At 35.6% G+C, this 18,496-nt stretch overlaps 1 protein-coding gene across 11 annotated transcripts in view; it reads left to right on the top strand.

Annotated features, from left to right (window-relative positions):
• TMEM161B (transmembrane protein 161B) overlaps window positions 1-18,042 on the top strand; it is an 84,726-nt gene extending 66,684 nt beyond the window's left edge. For 5 of the 11 annotated variants that reach the window (XM_055232943.2, XM_055232946.2, XM_055232944.2 and 2 more), the window contains 3 exons: window positions 3,091-3,265; window positions 4,478-4,574; window positions 5,747-7,032. In XM_055232943.2, coding sequence (XP_055088918.2) covers window positions 3,091-3,265; window positions 4,478-4,574; window positions 5,747-6,024 — 550 coding nt within the window. In that variant the 3' untranslated portion in view covers window positions 6,025-7,032. Of the gene's footprint in view, window positions 1-3,090; window positions 3,266-4,477; window positions 4,575-5,746; window positions 7,033-7,933; window positions 10,424-13,350; window positions 13,457-13,561; window positions 13,651-14,078; window positions 14,379-17,558 lie in introns of those variants that run through there. The other 6 variants (XM_063612222.1, XM_063612220.1, XM_063612219.1 and 3 more) reach the window with 3 other exon arrangements.
• The last annotated feature ends 454 nt before the right edge of the window (window positions 18,043-18,496 follow it).

Below are 18,496 nucleotides of genomic sequence, written 5' to 3'. Positions count from 1 at the left end.
TTAACTTCACTGAGCCTCTGTTTCCCTATCTGGAAGATGAAGATAATAGTATCTACCTAACAAGGTTATCACTGGAATAAATGAAAGAATACATGTAATGCAACCAGCTGGAATTAAGTGCTTAATAAATGTTCTTTTCACTGCTTTGCCTCATCAGATTTAATATAGAAATACTTGACTAGTCATTGACTCTGCAGTGTACCTTTTATACTGTGTACTTCTTTTATCCTGGTACCAGTTTGTCGTGGAGTATATATAATGGAATATATATATATATATATATATATATATGCAGTGTACCTTTTATACTGTGTACTTCTTTTATCCTGGTACCAGTTTGTCTTGGAGTATATATAAAATCAGTGATGACCATGATAATTTTTCTTTTTAGAGTTAATCCTGTTGAACCCGGGAAATAGCCACTGAAAAAGTAATGCTTCCCCACTGCTGACACACACTAATTACCTTAATGGTAATTTCACTTGACAGATTCCCTAAGTATTGAAAAGTAATTCTAAGGATCTAAGGTTCTAGAAAAATCTCAGAGAAACTACTAATTCATATCTTTGATACTGAAAGCATTCCCAGTCCTTCCTTGAAATTTAGTCATGGAAACTGGATTTCATACTCCTGTAACTGTTCCCTGATTTTGTATTTGCCTTAGTTAAATTGAGAAAATAAGGAAACTAGCATTTATAAAACATTTATGTACCAGTTATTATGTGAGATATTGATACTTTACATATTGTATCTTCTTATGGTAATTGACCATTTGTTGCTGTTGTCATCCTATTTTATACATGAAATAACAGGCTCAGAGGTTAAATAATTTGACTAAGGTTATTCAGCCAGATCGCGTGTACATGAAACACTTGGTAGTTATGCCAACATTCATTTCCCACCTCCAGTCTGATTAAACTTCATGTGGACTTATTAGTAGTGAATACTTTATTTAATAGAAATGGGAATAAGGAACTTTTCCATTGTGTGTATATTAAATTATAGAAAAAATGTTGTTTGTATATAAAGACCTGAGGTTCTCTTTCTATAGCTTTTTCCCTCTTTGTCCCACCCCTATTTCTGACCTGTTTCATAAACATTCCAAGCAAAATTATAGTTTTACCTCTGCTCTCTTTTATTCTTCTTTAATTTGAATTCATGGTTAAGTTATTAGAGGCAGTTTTTAATTTTTGTTAAAAATCTAAAGTGCATGTGATAGATTGTGAAAAAATGGCTGCCCATCAAAGAGGGTAGGATGAAGGAAAAAATGAAGTGACAGGTTCTTCTTCTGTCACAGACAAATTGATTTGTGGAAAGATCTTTGTAATCAGAAGCCAAAAATATGGTATAATGTAGTTTCAACCCAGAAATGTATTTGAGTCCATCATGTGTTCTGATAAAGCATTGAAAAAAATAAAATATGGTAAACAGAGTCCATGTGTGCTCAAAACCTCCTAAGAAGAACACAGCATATACAGGAAAGCTCAGAATGGCATCAGGAATTTAGGGTGATTTCTTCTGCCTGTTCTTTACCTGTATACTTTAAGCCCCTCCTCATGCTCCTTCTTGAGATACTCTATCAGATCAACTTATCAGATATTTATGATGATATTGAAAAATCTAATTAGAAAGTACTATTTAATGACTATTATCCTAAATCCTCAACTCATCAACTGAACAAATAATTTTCTAGTTCACTACCTTACTGTGTTCCTTTCATTCGCGTTACCTGTTATCCTCAAAGGCTGTTAAATAGCTGTCTTCAGGCTGCTCCCAGTTAGTTGTCCTTGTTGCACAACTGGAGGGAGCACAGTATTGTTTATAGGTCCCCAGGAAAGGGTCAAGGCTGTGGGTAGACTTGTGTCTTATGTACTGCTACTCTCACATGATGGCTCCTTAATCTCATTGTTCATTGTAGTGGAAACATGTTGATAAAATGTTAGGCCTTTATCTTTCTTAGCCAACATTGCTTTTCCATTGAAATTTTATGTCCATGTCCCCTCATGACTTAATAAAAAGAAATGAGAGAGTATATATAGTAAAGCCTTTGTCCCATCCCCATTTCTTACCTCCATTTCATAAACAGTTCGAGCAAAATTTTACACTTCAAATTTTCCTATATTGTAGTTTTAGTTATGAGGGTTTTTTTTTAATCTTTTCTCATTTGTTCTTTCTATGCATCCATTCTACCCTCATGTTCTTAAGAATTTCAGGGAGACCTTTCTGAGTTCCAGGTTTTATCTGGCAAATGAGTCTGTGCATTACAACAGTCATTTTAAGTGCCTGATAGGTACTAGATATAAGACTAGATGCCAAGGGTGGTCTAGTCACTACATTCAAATTACTTGCAATGTAGTTCTTCATCAGAGAAGAAACCCATGGTCTTTCAAAAACATTAAACACCAAAAGGACAATCAGAAGTTATCTCTTCTTTCTAAAAATTCTTTAAGCAGCCTTCATCAGTGGTCTGGTTTCTGAAATGGTGTCCTTACGTTACGTATTTTCACCTGGAATCCTAACCTTAACCTTGAGGAATTGCTCAGAACTGAGCCAGCTTCAATGTGTAGCAAGTTAAATGAATTGTTTTAGAGGAATCTCAGGCATCTGATTTCTTCATAATGTATCAGAATTTTTTATTTTCCAGTGGTCCCAAGTAAAAGCTCAGCAGAGTGAAAGATCCTATCCACGTAGGTACATGATCAGGCAAAGCTGTACCCAGTGATGCTGGGTGATTGACTTGATTAGTCCCCCAGGCAATCCCTATAGTTTTCTTTCTTTCCCCAACTTCTCTTTTCATGTCACAGCCAGTTTTTATCCGTGGAGGAGGGTATATAGAGAAAAGGATCTCATGTATTGCTCTACTTTTTTCTTCTAGATACCTGTTAACTTCTTACGCTTTCATGATACATTTATCTAGTTCTGTTATTCAAGTGAAAGTATTATACAGATAAGTCTATGGCAGAGTCAGATTCTTTTATGTGTCTAACTGTTGCTAAGTATAGACTTCTTATATGGTGAGCATTAACATATAACGAGCATGCTAGCTTATTGTTGTCTTTGAGAGCACCCTATCAACTTTTTGATCTGTAGAATGACAGAAGCCACATTCGATACTCTGCGACTCTGGTTAATAATCCTGCTGTGTGCTTTGCGGTTGGCCATGATGCGTAGTCACCTGCAAGCTTATTTAAATTTAGCCCAAAAATGTGTGGATCAGATGAAGAAAGAAGCAGGGCGAATAAGCACGGTTGAGCTACAGAAAATGGTAAGTTTTATACCCTAGTCAAAATGAAAAATAGCAAAAACCGCACTGTAAAAAAAAAAAATTTGGTTTCCTTTAATAGATAGTATTTCAACCCATCATATTCTTATTATAAATAAACAGAACAATCTTAAGCTGACAGATATCAAAGAGACCTTGATCTGATTTTGGTGCCAAGTGAAGGAAGGGGTCTTAATTCCTCTTCCCGCCTTAAGTGCTTGGTGTCATACAGTGGGTGGTGCAAAGCTGTTTTATGCCTAATATTGCTAAATGGGACCCTTCTAATTGATTTTAAAGGCATTATAACATATTGTCCAGACTTTAAGACTTGAAGATTAGGAAATACTACCTTTAGTGGCTAAATTTATTCATTTTAATATTACTCAGTGTACTTGAACATGAAATGTAAGTATTTAATTTATTTGAGGCTTCCAGAGAAGAAAAGGACAAGGAATCCATCTGCCACTATAGTGGACCAATAACCTGACTGTATCTTTTTTTAAGAGAGGTGGTTTTTAGCTACCTTGCTTTATTATTGCTATTTTATTTTTTGTAGAGACAGAGTCTCTCTGTGTAGCCCAGGCTTGTCTTGAACTCCTGGGCTCAAGTAATCCTCCTGCATCACCACCCAAAGTATTGGGATTACAGGCGGGAGTCACCACGCCCACCAGCTTCAGTTTTTGATTCACCTCCATAGTTAGGGGCATTTATTAAGATTTAAACAACTTTTTTCTGTTTTACCTTTTATATATTTTTATATTTTCCATAGTTTGACTTCAAATATGTTCATGTAGAATGGGGACTTAATGTTTTTATTTATGAGGGATTTATGTTCATATGTGCCTCTGCCTACTATTGTTATTTAGTTGGATATTTTAGGTAGATGCCCTTACATTGTGTTTTATCTTTGAAATGTAAGTAAATGTATACCATTTGAATCTTAGTCGTTATTTTCTCCAATATATATACATCATTTAAGAATTATTTTTAAGGAATCTATTTTAATATTCTCATGTTCTAAAAACTTGACTTCAAATTGAGCCTTTCCAAAGTCATTTTGGGGACATTTATCATGCAACACAACTTATTGACAGTTAGCTTCCTTCTTGTGAAAGGATTATCTCCTAAACATTTTGGTATGACAATTATATGAAAGTTTAATTCACTCCTAACATGTCAGTTGTATTAGACACTTAAGAATGTTGTTGGTTGCAGGTGGCTCGAGTCTTTTATTATCTTTGTGTCATTGCACTGCAGTATGTGGCGCCTCTGGTAATGCTGCTTCACACAACTCTGCTTTTGAAAACACTAGGTAGGCATGCCCTGGCAACTAGGAAGCATCTTTTACTTTCTACCTATAATTAATAAGGCTTTTTGTCACCAACAAAGAAATGCAATTCTTAAAATTGTTCCTCTTTTTAAAAGTTGTAAAAAGAACCATAGGAAAGTTTTAGCTGTGGAAGGTGATTTATCATCTTCATTTTGAAAACTCAGGCCTATGGTTTTATAACTTTATGCTTTGTCTTCAAGAATTGTTTACTAAAGGTTAAGTCTCAGATTTACCCAGTAACTTTAGTAAGCGCTGTTGATCTTTGTTACTTTCGTGTTATAAGAGGATGATTTAAGGTTTTGTTATTGCCTAACATTTGAATTATTACAAGGCAATTATAAACTTACATAAAGTACAGAATGCTATGGTAAGTTCTAGTTTAGATAACTTACATCGAAAGGGTGAAGATTTCTTAATACAAAATTCTACAAGTCTCTTCACTAAGCTATCAAGTCCCCATGTGGTGTTATTTAAGAAGTATCTGTTATTGCATTGATCATTTCCCCTTTCTTAGATCAGGCAATCAGCCACTGTTAGGGTTTAAGAAACTGGAAAGAACTAAAACTATTTGGCTTCATGGACCTAGTAGGTGTCATAGACTTGATGATAGGTATAGGTGCCCTGTAAGAATCTACGGAATGTAAAGGGATAGGTAGTTCAATTGTAAATTAAGTGGCTCATATCCTATCCACTGTAGGAAAGTATATGATGAAATAAATTTTTGGAAGCTATTAATAGGTTTTCACATTGAAATCATAGTTTCTGAGAAAGGAATTTATTTTGATATTCTAGAAGTAGAAAAGATTTCTCAGAAGTTATTGAATCTGTCCTTGTCACTCCAGTAGAGTTAGCTGATTCATTTCTTACACAATGAGGAAATTGTTTTGTTATTTTACCAATTTTTAGTGCAGTTAATTGAAAGTATATCAGACTTTTTGCTTTAATGTGTACCTTTACTGATGAGGCCAGATAGTCTCTAGTCAGGTTAATTTTTTAGGGATCTAGAAGGATTTTTTTTTACTTTATTTTCAACATAAAATGATGTACTGTGCCGCTAAACGTATTGTTAATTTCAAATATAGTAAAGATTTTTTTAATAAAAAGCTTTGTAATTAGTTACTCTTCAAATTGTATTTGTGTCTTTGATTTTCTAGGTAATCATTCCTGGGGTATTTATCCAGAATCTATCTCTACCTTACCAGTGGATAATAGTCTACTGTCCAATTCTGTTTACTCTGAATTACCATCAGCTGAAGGGAAAATGAAGGTAACTGTTACACAAATAACAGTGGCACTGAGCAGCTTAAAAAATATTTTTACTCCTCTTCTTTTTCGAGGACTTCTGTCTTTTCTGACCTGGTGGATTGCTGCTTGCCTCTTTTCTACAAGCCTTTTTGGGCTTTTCTATCACCAGTATCTGACTGTGGCATGAATCTCAGTTAACAAAAAAGCATATCCAAATCACACTTTAAATTAAAATATTTGAGCCCTTAAAGGGCTGATGAAAACCAGAAGAAAGCAAATACAACGGGAAAAAAAAAAACATATCAGAATGTCCTGTATTAAATGTTTCCTCTGTATTCTCAGGGTGAATTAATGTAGTAATATTTAAAATTACAAAATAGATTGTTAACTGTTACACTGTGCATTGGAATTTTAACTCTTTGTATTTACTGGTATGAGAGGGCTATCTACAAGGGTAATATTTCTGATTACCCTGGTTTACAGAAACCTCCAGCATCCAGCAGTCTTTGAAACATCTCACATGACTCTAGTTATTGATTGCTTTTAATGGTTTTATGGTACTGTTGATAGTCATAGTGGCTGCCTATAGAACAATCTTCAAACTGAGCCATGTTTTAGGGGAGGGAAAGGGGCTAAAGTCTCTTCTGTTGGTAATATATTAGTTACTCTTGAAACAATAAAATCCAACAGAAAGGAAGAGATAGCTACTGTATATTACAGTAAAGAAAGCTGCATAGTTATTTTAAATTTAATGGAGATGAATATGGTTAAAATATATAACTACTGCTGCTTGAGAATAGCAAGAGTATTGTTTTAAAACATATTCCACCCAACTTGAGAGTTCTTTTAAAATGATTGGCCATATGAACATTTGTAATCTTGCCATGAGGTTTGGACCTGCTATATTTTATTTTATTCTGTGATCCTAAATAATTCCTTTTAATAGGCTAAAAATATTTATCAATACTGATCAGACTTTAAAGAAATTACTTTGTAAACCTGCTGACTACCTGTATGTATTGTATATATATTATATATTAAATATATAATATATTGAGATTATAAAAGATGAAAATATTGAATCCTTATAATATTTTAAGTTGCAGAATGTATGTTAAAAATTGACTTGAATGAGATGTATTTGTATCTAGAAATTTTATTTCTTTTTGGAATGAGATTAAAATACATTTTGAAAGATCAGCGGAGTAAGCAATTTGTGTTGCCTATGTGTGAGTGTATTTAAAGTTTTATGGACGCTTAATGATTTTTCCCAAATTAAAATTCTTTTTCTGTCATTTCCAAAAATCAGAATCTTTCCCTCTCAAATCAGGTCTACAGGTATCATGTATGCCTTTGTTAAATACGACTTGTTTTAAATTTGTAGTTTCTAGAATTAGAAATATTTTTGTTTTTCTGGCCAAAATTGAGATAATTTGAATGAAACATTCAAGGGAAATGAAAAAAAGTAAAACTCTTTTTGATACTTTTTACATCTAAAGTTCAAAATGAAAGGTCAAGATTGTAAAATGTATAAGAGATAAACAAAGGTAGTTTTTTTCTCTTTTCAAATAAATGAATACATGCTTTTCCATATAACTCTTAGGAGGCTGTCTTTATGTTTCAGTGCTGTTACTGCTGTTGAAAGCAAGTTTGAAACTCTTGGAATAACTTTCAGGGCTTTTAAGGTTCACATTCATTTGAAAATTTTAATATAGCAAATTCCTGTCTTTGGGTGTAGATTTAAATATTTTGGAAATAGCCATGCTTTAAAAGGAAAGGAATGCTTATACACTGCTGGGAATGTAAATTACTTCCACTCCTATGGAAAACAGTATGGAGATTTCTCAAAGAACTAAAAATAGAACTACCGCTTGACTGAGCAGTTTCACTATTAGGTATCAATCCAAATGAAAGGGAACCATTTTATCAAAAAGAGGCCTGCACTTATCTGTTATTGAAGCAGTGTTCACAGTGGCAAAGTCATGGGGTCAACCTAAGTGGCCATCAATGGTTGACTGGATAAAGAACATGTGGTATGTATACACCATAGAATACCATGCAGCCGTAAAAAAAGAATGAAACCATGTTCTTTGCAGCAACATGGATGAAGCTGGAGGCCATTATCCTGAGTGAACTAACTCAGAAACAGAAAATGAAATACTAGATGTTCTCTTATAAGTGGGAGCTGAACAGTGAGTACTCATGGACATAAAAGTGGAAATAATAGACACTAGCAATTCCAAAAGAGTGGAAGTGGGAAGGAAACGAGGGTTAAAACACTACCTGTTAGATACTATGTTCACTATTTGATTGATGGGTTCACTAGAAGTCCAAACCTCAGCATTGTGCAGTACACCCATATAGCAAACCTGCTCATGTATGCCCTGAAACTAAAATAAAATAAAACATTTAAAAAATTGAGTAATAAGTACTTAAACTGGATAAAACTCTTTGACTGAAATGAATTGTGGATATATCCTAATGACGCTTCATGTTGTATTTCCAAAGGAAGCATTTCAAATATATTTTGAGATATGTCAGCATCATCAAAATGTGTTTGTTTTATAATAAGATGATACCAAAATTTGACATTTGTTTTGTATCTGAAAGTTCTCACATATTGGACTAGAAAAGAATTTCACGTGGTATTTATAATCATTCTTACCAAAGAGCCACATTTTAAAAACTAAAATTGAAGTTATTATTTTAAGTTTCAAAGATTGTACAGTGCAGTAATATGGTGTAAAAGACATAGAATTCATTATTGGATGGAATAATATATATTCCTAAAGTTCTGTTAATTCATTCTTTTTAAACTGAAACTCTAAGTATACTCTGGCTTAGGCAAACCAAGTATTTTAAGTAACAGGTTTGGTTTAGTGTTTTTAGCCTTTCAAAGCAAATTTGAACTAATTGGTTTATTTATGCATTTTGTCTTTGAACCAAGAGTTATGTTCTTTAAATACAAAAGAGTTTGTACTTTATGTAAACCAAATAATATTTTAATGTCCCCAAATTAGACCGGTATAGTTCTTTTATTTTGTATGTTATACTTTAGTCAATATAATATGCTTCAAAGCATATATAAAGTTATTTTTATTATATATGTTTTGTATTATTACTAATCATACAAAACCTTATAATCTTGGTTTTGTATGATTAGTAGGATTGTGACAATTTATTGGTTCCTGTGTTTCCTACTCCCCCACTTGCTAGCCATTGCAGTATAAAATCAGAGCTGTATTCTTCCTCCTACCCTCATTGATTTGTCTGAAATGAAAAGCATATACTTTTGTCTTAATATTTATTCTTATAAAATATATTTATATTTTTCTTATTATATATAATAAATATAATATATATTATAAAATATATTTATATTATTCTTATAAAATAAATATATTTTATCTTAATATTTTTTCTTCCTCCTACTCCCATTGATTTGTCTGAAATGAAAAGCATATAATTTTATCTTAATATCCATGTGCATTTTTATTATATCAGTATTTCTCCCAGAATCCCAATTGATGTGCATAAAATGACCAGTGCATGCAAGCAGAATGGGCTCATTGTCTTATTGTTTCTGATATAAATATCATTGGTAAAATTGTGGCATTTCTTCCTCAGTTATGATTCAGAAGAGATATTCATCCATTAATGGAATTGACAGGTCCAGGAAGCAATAAATAGAATTCATTATGAAAACTATAATTGGAACTTCACTGGATAGATTTTATTCTTTCAAATGAAAGATTAAATTCTCAGTATTATGAAGCCTAAGGTCTCAACATACTCTGAATTCATACACAGTTTCTGAGGCATCACTTAATTGAAAATGGTCTATCAAGGTATATGGCTTTATTCAGCAAAATAAAACTAAGTGATTTTTAAATGCAGATCATCCTGTGTCTTTGCAAAGATATAGGTGTCTTAAGGAATCAGATTTAAACACACTAGTGATACTAGAGCTTGAACCCAGTGTCTCGAATAGTTGTACCATCTCATCTTTTAACTCCTATCCATCTTATGTTCATACCTTGGCTTTAGAGCTGAGCTTGTTATGTGCCATGAAGACTCTGACATGGACATCAAGGATGGTCAAAAAGCTAATGTCTTGCTTGATGATATCTTGGGATTAAAACAAAAGCTAATGTCAACCTTTTCCTTTTGTAAAGTAGTAAACATTTTCACATATTTTTGTTTTCTTCCTAAGGTGAAGAACAAAAACAGGTAGAGCTTTTTTACATATATGTCTTCTGTTACCATGGGACTCCTTTTTTAGCTATGAACTGTTCATGTTGGACAGGCCTATTTTTAATGGATCAGAGTGTGTATTTTTCCATCCTATTGTTTTTTGTTTTGTTTTCTTTTGTTTTCCTCCCATCACTCCCTGCATGTGGTTACTGTTCTTTCTCCCGTTTGGGAAAAGACAGTTTATTTTCTTAAATAAAGTAGTAGCATAGTTTCGTAGGCAGAATGCTAATCTAAGAATCAGAAAACATCTCATCCCATTTCTGTCTATAGTTATTTTTTTTTTGCATCTTCAAAATGAATTTATGTTAAATGTGTGGTGCCATATATAGATATATATAGATATAGATATAGATTTTTTTTTTTTTTTTTTTGAGACAGAGTCTCGCTCTGTTGCCCAGGCTGGAGTGCAGTGGCGCGGTCTCAGCTCACTGCAAGCTCTGCCTCCCAGGTTCATGCCATTCTCCTGCCTCAGCCTCCTGGGTAACTGGGACTACAGGCGCCCGCCACCATGACCAGCTAATTTTTTGTATTTTTAGTAGAGACGGGGTTTCACCGTGTTAGCCAGGATGGTCTCGATCTCCTGACCTCGTGATCCACCTGCCTCGGCCTCCCAAAGTGCTGGGATTACAGGCATGAGCCACCGTGCCTGGCCAGCTATATATTTCTAAATCTGATAACTGATTTCTCTGTGTTGTGAGAAAAACATACAGCTATGTTTGATTTTAGGAATGGTTACAGATCATGTTGGAGGGCATTCATTTATTGTTATTTGAAAATGACTTCACAAAGAGTGTTTTCTCTGGAATAATTTGGTTTGTACCCATTTAATTATTTTTCAATAAATATGTGTTGAGTGCCTGTAATGTGCCATAGGCTGTTCCACACACCCTAGCTACAGCAATGAACAAAACAGCAAAATCTCTTCCCTCCAAGAGCTTAGCATCTAGTGGAGAGAATGCAGACAATAAATTAAGATGAAGAGTCTAATATAGGATATCTGTATGTGTATTGTTGTTGAGCTAGTGTCCCTGTTGGGGGAAGGAGGGTCTAGGACTTCCTCTTCTGCTATCTTGCTGACATCGTTCTCTGTTTGGAATTACATCTTTAATATGTTAAAAGAAAATAGCTATTAATGTAAGATTCCATGGCTTTTAACAGAAAGACTTTAAAAATAAAAACTAAGGAGATTTGTGGTCAGGATGAAGGGCAATAATCACAGATGAAGACATAGAAATGGACAAGGAAGACATTATAAATATTTAAGCAAATGGACAAAAAACAATTACTGAATGCCTGTGTTATTTTAAAATTCAGCATATTTAAAGTTCACAATAACAGTGGAAAAGGAAAGGATAAATGATGTTAAAATAATGTGTTTTTAGCAGTATCGTGAAAGTGTGAATGTAACTTGTATTGTGATAAAAGAATAATGTACACTGTAATCCCTAAGATAATCCATAAAAGAATCTGTAACAAGTAAATAAAAGAAGGAAATGGAATAATATTAATTTAAAAGATGAAAACAAACCAGATGGGACTGAAATCAAAAGGAGTGGAAATGAACGCAACTATATCAGAAATTAGATTTAACGTAAATGGACTAAATACCCCAAATAAAAGTATTTTCGGATTGTTTAAAAACAAAACTGTGACTATATGGTACTTTTAAGGGTCAAATCTAAACTTAAAAAGACACAAAATTGAAAGTAATAAAGTGAAATACCAAAAGGAGCCAAATTTAATTACTCTATTAGAACAAAGTATGCATTAAGACAAGAAGCATTACAAAAGAGATACATTTCATCATAACGGAAGTCATTCACCTTTAACACATTTCAGTGGCTGAAAGAACTCACACCATAGAAATTCTGAACAATTTTGGACCTATAATCACAAAATAATAACAATCACATTCAAGATTACATGGAACTTTATCAATATGACCACTGTATTAGGATTTTCTAGAGGGACAGAACTAATAGGATATATGTATATATGAAGGGGAATTTAGTAAGGAGAACTGACTCACACAATTACAAGGTGAAATCTCACATAGGGTCTCTGCAAACTGAGGAGCAAGGAAGCCAGTCCGAGTCCCAAAACCTCAAAAGTCGGGAAGCCCAGCCTTCAGTCTGTGGCTGAATGCCCAAGAGCCCCTGGTAAATCAACTGATGTCAGTCCAAGAGTCCAAAAGCTGAAGAACTTGGAGTCTGATGTTCAAGGAAAGGCAGGAAATAAGCTGACTCTTGGGCAAAACCTGAACATAAAGGCACCCCATGCTGTGGTGACTTTAATGAATACTAAAGGACATCATTGGCTAACGAATGCTAGACTCACCAAGTACCAGAGTTTGCTTTGTGAAAATCCTCATATAACCATTGAAGTTTGTGACACCCTGAACCCCGCCACCTTGCTTCCGGTATCAGAGAGCCCTGTCGAGCATGATTGTGTAGAAGTGTTGGACTCAGTTTACTCTAGCAGACCTGACCTCTGGGACCAGCCTTGGGCATCAGTAGACTGGGAACTATACGTGGACGGGAGCAGCTTCATCAACCCACAAGGAGAGAGATGTGCAGGGTATGCAGTGGTAACCCTGGACACTGTTGTTGAAGCCAGATCGTTGCCTCAGGGCACTTCAGCCCAGAAAGCTGAACTCATTGCTTTAATTCGGGCATTAGAACTCAGTGAAGGTAAGACTGTAAACATTTACCCTGATTCTCGGTATGCCTTTTTAACCCTTCAAGTGCATGGAGCATTATATAAAGAAAAGGGCCTATTGAACTCTGGGGGAAAAGACATAAAATATCAACAAGAAATCTTGCAATTAGAAGCAGTATGGAAACTCCACAAGGTGGCAGTTACGCATTGCAGAGGACACCAGCGAGCTTCCACCTTGGTGGGTTTTGGGAATTCCCGCACTGACTCAGAGTCTCCAAAAGCAGCATCTGCCCCTTTCCGGGCATCAGTCACAGCCCCTCTGCTCCCTCAAGCATCTGATCTTGTATCTACTTATTCTAAAGAAGAAAAAGACTTTCTCCAGGTAGAGGGAGGACAAGTGATGGAGGAAGGATGGATTTGGTTACCAGATGGGAGAGTAGCTGTGCCACAGCTGCTAGGAGCTGCAGTTGCACTGGTTGTGCATGAAACCACCCATCTAGGTCAGGAGTCACTTGAAAAGTTGTTAGGCCGGTATTTCTACATCTTGCATTTGTCAGCTCTTGCCAAAAAGGCGACACAGCGGTGTGTTACCTGCCGACAGCATAATGCAAGGCAAGTTCCAGCCTTTCCACCCGGCATACAAGCTTATGGAGCAGCCCCCTTTGAAGATCTCCAGGTAGACTTCACAGAGATGCCAAAGTGCGGAGGTAACAAGTATTTACTAGTTCTTGTGTGTACCTTCTGTGGGTGGGTGGAGGCTTATCCAACATGAACTGAGAAAGCTTGTGAAGTAACCCATGTGCTTCTTGGAGATCTTATTCCTAGATTTGGACTGCCCTTACAGATCAGCTCAGATAATGGGCCGGCGTTTGTGGGTGACTTGGTACAGAAGACAGCAAAGGTATTGGGGATCACATGGAAACTGCATGCTGCCTACCGGCCTCAGAGTTCTGGAAAGGTGGAGCGGATGAATCAGACTATCAAAAATAGTTTAGGGAAAGTATGTCAGGAAAAAGGATTAAAATGGATACAGGCTCTCCCTATGGTATTATTTAAAATTAGATGTACCCCTTCTAAAAGAACAGGATATTCCCCTTATGAAATACTGTATCATAGGCCCCCTCCCATATTGCGGGGACTTCCAGGCACTCCCCGAGAGTTAGGTGAAATTGAGTTACAGCGACAGCTACAGGCTTTAGGAAAAATTACACAATCTCAGCCTGGGTAAATGAGAGATGCCCTGTTAGCTTATTCTCCCCAGTTTACCCTTTCTCCCCAGGTGATCAAGTGTGGATCAAGGACTGGAACGTAGTCTCTTTGTGCCCAGAGTGGAAAGGACCCCAGATTGTCGTCCTGACCACTCCCACTGCTGTGAAGGGAGAGGGAATCCCAGCCTGGATCCACCACTGCCATGTAAAACCTGCAGCGCCTGAAACTTGGGAGGCAAGACCAAGCCTGGACAACCCTTGCAGAGTGACCCTGAAGAAGACGACAAGCCCTGTTCTAGTCACACCCGGAAGCTGACTGGTCCACGCATGGCCGAAGCATGAGGAAGTTCATCGTGGAACTCATTTTTTTAAATTTTGGACTTGTATAGTAAGGACTTCAACTGACCTTCCTCAGACTGAGGTAGGGTTAAAACAAAAAAAAGTTAAAATAGTCTTTCTGTTTAAAAGGGACTTGTGTGTATAATGCCACCCAGTACAAGGTATGCAGCCCAGGAAGTGACCAGACTGATGTGTGCTATAACCCATTAGAACTACTTAATCCCTGTTGGAAAACAGGAGAGTATATAACTCTAGGAGTCAATGGAACTGGACTGGCAGGAAGACCTGGGTAGTGTAGATGAGAGTGAGAACTCCCACTAGTGAGTGAGGTTCTCAAAAGGGGGAATGAGGAGAGAAGCCATTTCTCTTACTGTCTCCTGTCTCTGAAGAGGAGGAGGAAGTAAAAGTTGAAAAACAACAAGAATGAAGTCAGTGGCAAGACCAGCCGGTGCCACTGATGACCCGGCCTGAGGTTAAAAGATTAACCACCCTCCACTCTAACCACATGTGCTCTCAATCCATCAGACCCTTTCATGTGGAACCCCTTAGAGCTGTAAGCCCTTAAAAGGGTCAGGAAGTCTGTCTTCGGGGAGCTCAGCTCTTAAGATGCGAGTCTGCTGACACTCCTGGCAGGATAAAAAACCTCTTCCTTCTTTAATCCAGTGTCTGAGGGGTTTTCTCTGCGGCTTGTCCTGCTACAATTCCACTTTCTTCTGCCTGCTTTGTTTTATCCTTTATACTTTTTGTAGCCTCAGTCCAATCTAGTTGACACTCAATATTAACCATCACAACCACATTCTGGGCCATTCAAATAAAAAATAGATCAAGAAATGTAAAAATACTGAAATTATTTGTAATGTTTTTCTGACCACTGTGGAATTAAGCTGGAAATGATCAAAAAGACGGCCAGGCACAGTGGCTCATTCTTGTAATCCCAGCAATTTAGGAGGCTGAGGCGGGCGGATCATCTGAGGTCAGGAGTTTGAAATCAGCCTGGCCAACATGGTGAAACCCTGTCCCTACTAAAAAAAAAAAAAAAATACAAAAATTAGCTGGACGTGGTGGCACACACCTGTAATCCCAGATACTCAGGAGGCTGAGGCAGGAGAATCGCTTGAACCTGGGAGGCGGAGGTTGCAGTGAGCTGAGATCATGCCACTCTACTCCAGCCTGGGCAACAAGAGTGAAACCATGTCTCCAAAAAAAAGTAAAAATACTGAAATCATTTGTAATGTTTTCTGACCACCATGGAATTAAGCTAGAAGTGATAAAAAAGAGAACAAAATTTCAACTGCCTTAACTTTAAGCATTCTATTTCTATATAATTCATTGGTTAAAGAGCAAATAAAAAGAAGCTATGAAGTATTTTGAAAGGTAAAGAACATGACATCGAATTTTGATGCTATTTAACCCATTGTGGAACAAAATTTAAAGTTTCCCATTCAGGAAGCTGTAAGAGATCATCAAACCTAAGGAAAGTAGAATCAAAGGAATAATTCAGCAAAAACTGATGAAATACTACACAAATGTATAATAGAGAATAAAGCTAAAAATGATTGTTCCAAAAGATTAATGAAGTTGATTATATTCTTACCAAAATTGGTTCAAGGAGAAATAAAGTTAAACACAGTAACCCATATCAATGCTAATTTAAAAACAGTAATCAAAATATGAGATGACTACAGACATGTAAAAAGTAAGAATACAAGCAATGAACACTTGAAAAATTAGCAATTCTTGTTACAATACTGTCGAAAAGCAAGTTAGAAGTAGCTTTTTACCAACATGTGTAAGACCTGTACACTGAAATCTACAAAACATTAAGAGAAATTAAAGTAGACATAAGTAAATGATATATTTCACGTGAATGTATTGGAAGACTCAATGTTATATAAAAGTTACATAAATTAACACAAATGTTATATAAATTCAACACAATCCAAATAATAGTTTCCCCAAACTCAAAAATTTTCTATCTGATCTTAAAGTTATATGGAAATGTAAAGTACCTAGATTGTCCAAAGTATTTTGCAATGGAAAAAGTTAGAGGATTTGGAGATTTACTATAAAGTGACGTTGTGGTTCTGCCATAAAGACAAACAAATGGATCAATGAAAGAGAGAGCTGAGAAATAGTCTCATACTTACACACTCATTTAATTTTTGACAAAGGTGTCAAAGCAGTACAATGGGGAAAGGAGAGTCATTGCAACAGCTGGTGCTAGAATAATTGGATGTCCACATTTTAAAAAAATGAACCTCAATCCCTACCTCATACTGTACACAAGAATCAATTCAAGAGCCAAATGTAAAAGCTACAACATAGTTTGGCAATTAGTGGTGGATATAGATTTCTTAGGACACAAAGTATTAACCATAAAATTGGTTTTTTGTTGTTGTTGTTGTTTTTTGAGACGGACTCTCACTTTGTTGCCCAGGCTGGAGTGCAGCGGCACAATCTCAGCTCACTGCAACCTCTGCCTCCTGGGTTCAAGCGATTCTCCTGCCTTAGCCTCCTGAGTACATGCGTGCAGCTAATTTTTTTTTTTGTGGAGACGTTTCACCATTTTGACCAGGCTAGTCTTGAACTCCTGACGTCAGCTAATCCACCTGCCTTGGCCTCCCAAATTGCTGGGATTACAGGTGTGAGCCACCGCACTTGGCCCCCATAAAATTATTTTTAATAATAAAAGATTTCATAGAAATTAAAAACTTATGCTCATCAAAAAAACTTAAGGAAATAGACATGTTACAACTTGAAATAAAATACTTGCAAAACAAGACAAAAGACTGGAATCAGGATATATAAAGAATTAAAAAAATAGATTAGGAAATGGGTGAGACATCTGAATAGGCACTTCACAGTTGACCATTAAGCACATGAAAAAGTGTTCAACCTCTAGCAATTCCATTATGATGATCCTTGGTATCATTTTATGTTTCTTATTACTTGGGTTCATTCAGGTTCTTTGATCATTGGCTTTTTATTTCAGGCCATGTTAAAGGCTGACTAGTTTTTCCTCCTGAGGAGAGAGGAGAAAGTTGATTGCAATGCATCGTTGGATTTTACAATTTTCTTGACATCTGTTTCTGCAAAAGAATGTGTTTAAAGGGTGTTATATTCTTAAAAGTGCCTAGGATGGCTACATAAAATGTTTAGTAAAAGCACTACCTGTATAAAAACATGTAAGACCTTTCAGTTACATACTCAGACATGTGGAGTAAACTTGATACTATTAATAGTTTTCTTTGACTCTTTTTAGGTGTTGATTTTGCTTGAGAAGATTGAAGGTCTTGACAGAAGTTGTGGATTTCAGTTTTAACAAATGCGTTTTAAGTGGAAGAGCATTTTCCTGGTCTTGTCCCTCCAGTTTGAGAATTAGAAGTGCCATGTTTATGATTATTCAGCTGTATTTGTTGTTAACTTGTAAAGCAATACAAACATTTTTTGGTCTGTTTGACTGAATTTGTCCCACAACTCACTGTTGCTCTGTTCATTTTTTTCCAGGTTTCTTTTTTCTTTCTGTGTTTCATTTTGGATAGTTTTTATTGCTATGCTATGTTTTCTATTTGTCTTTTTATTTTTGGCAGCATCCTTTCTGGTAGTTAACTAATTCAGTGAGTTTTTCGGTCTCAGACATTTTAGAAAACCTTTAGAACTAAGTTCAAATTGAGTCTTTAAAAATATGTTTATGCTTTCCTCTACTTTCTTGAACATATAAAATATAGTTATAATAGCAGATTCAATGTTCTTGTCTACTAATTTTATCTTGTGTCTATTGAATGATTTTTCTTTTCGTTGTGGGTCATGTTTTCCTGCTTCGTTGCATTACTGAAAATCATTGACTGGATTCCAGACATTATGAGTTTTGCCTGTTGAGTACGAGGTATTTTTTTCTTTAAATAGAGTCATGTACTACATAATAACTTTTTGGTCAACAATGAGCTGGGTATATAACAGTGGTCCCATAGGATTATAATGGAGTTGAAAAATTTATATCACCTAGTGATGTCGTAGCCATCATAACATTTAGTGCACTGCATTGCTCATGTTTGTGGTGATGCTGGCATAAACAAACCTGCTGCACTGGCAGTCATATAAAAGCTTAGCACACAATTATACACAGCACATTATACTTAATAACAGTAATAAGCTACTATGTTACTGATTCATGTATTTGTTATACTTTTTATTATTATT

This window comes from Symphalangus syndactylus, chromosome 11 (assembly GCF_028878055.3).
Source record: "Symphalangus syndactylus isolate Jambi chromosome 11, NHGRI_mSymSyn1-v2.1_pri, whole genome shotgun sequence".
NCBI classification, from domain to species: domain Eukaryota; kingdom Metazoa; phylum Chordata; class Mammalia; order Primates; family Hylobatidae; genus Symphalangus; species Symphalangus syndactylus.
This window is presented reverse-complemented; position numbering and strand designations above follow the sequence as displayed.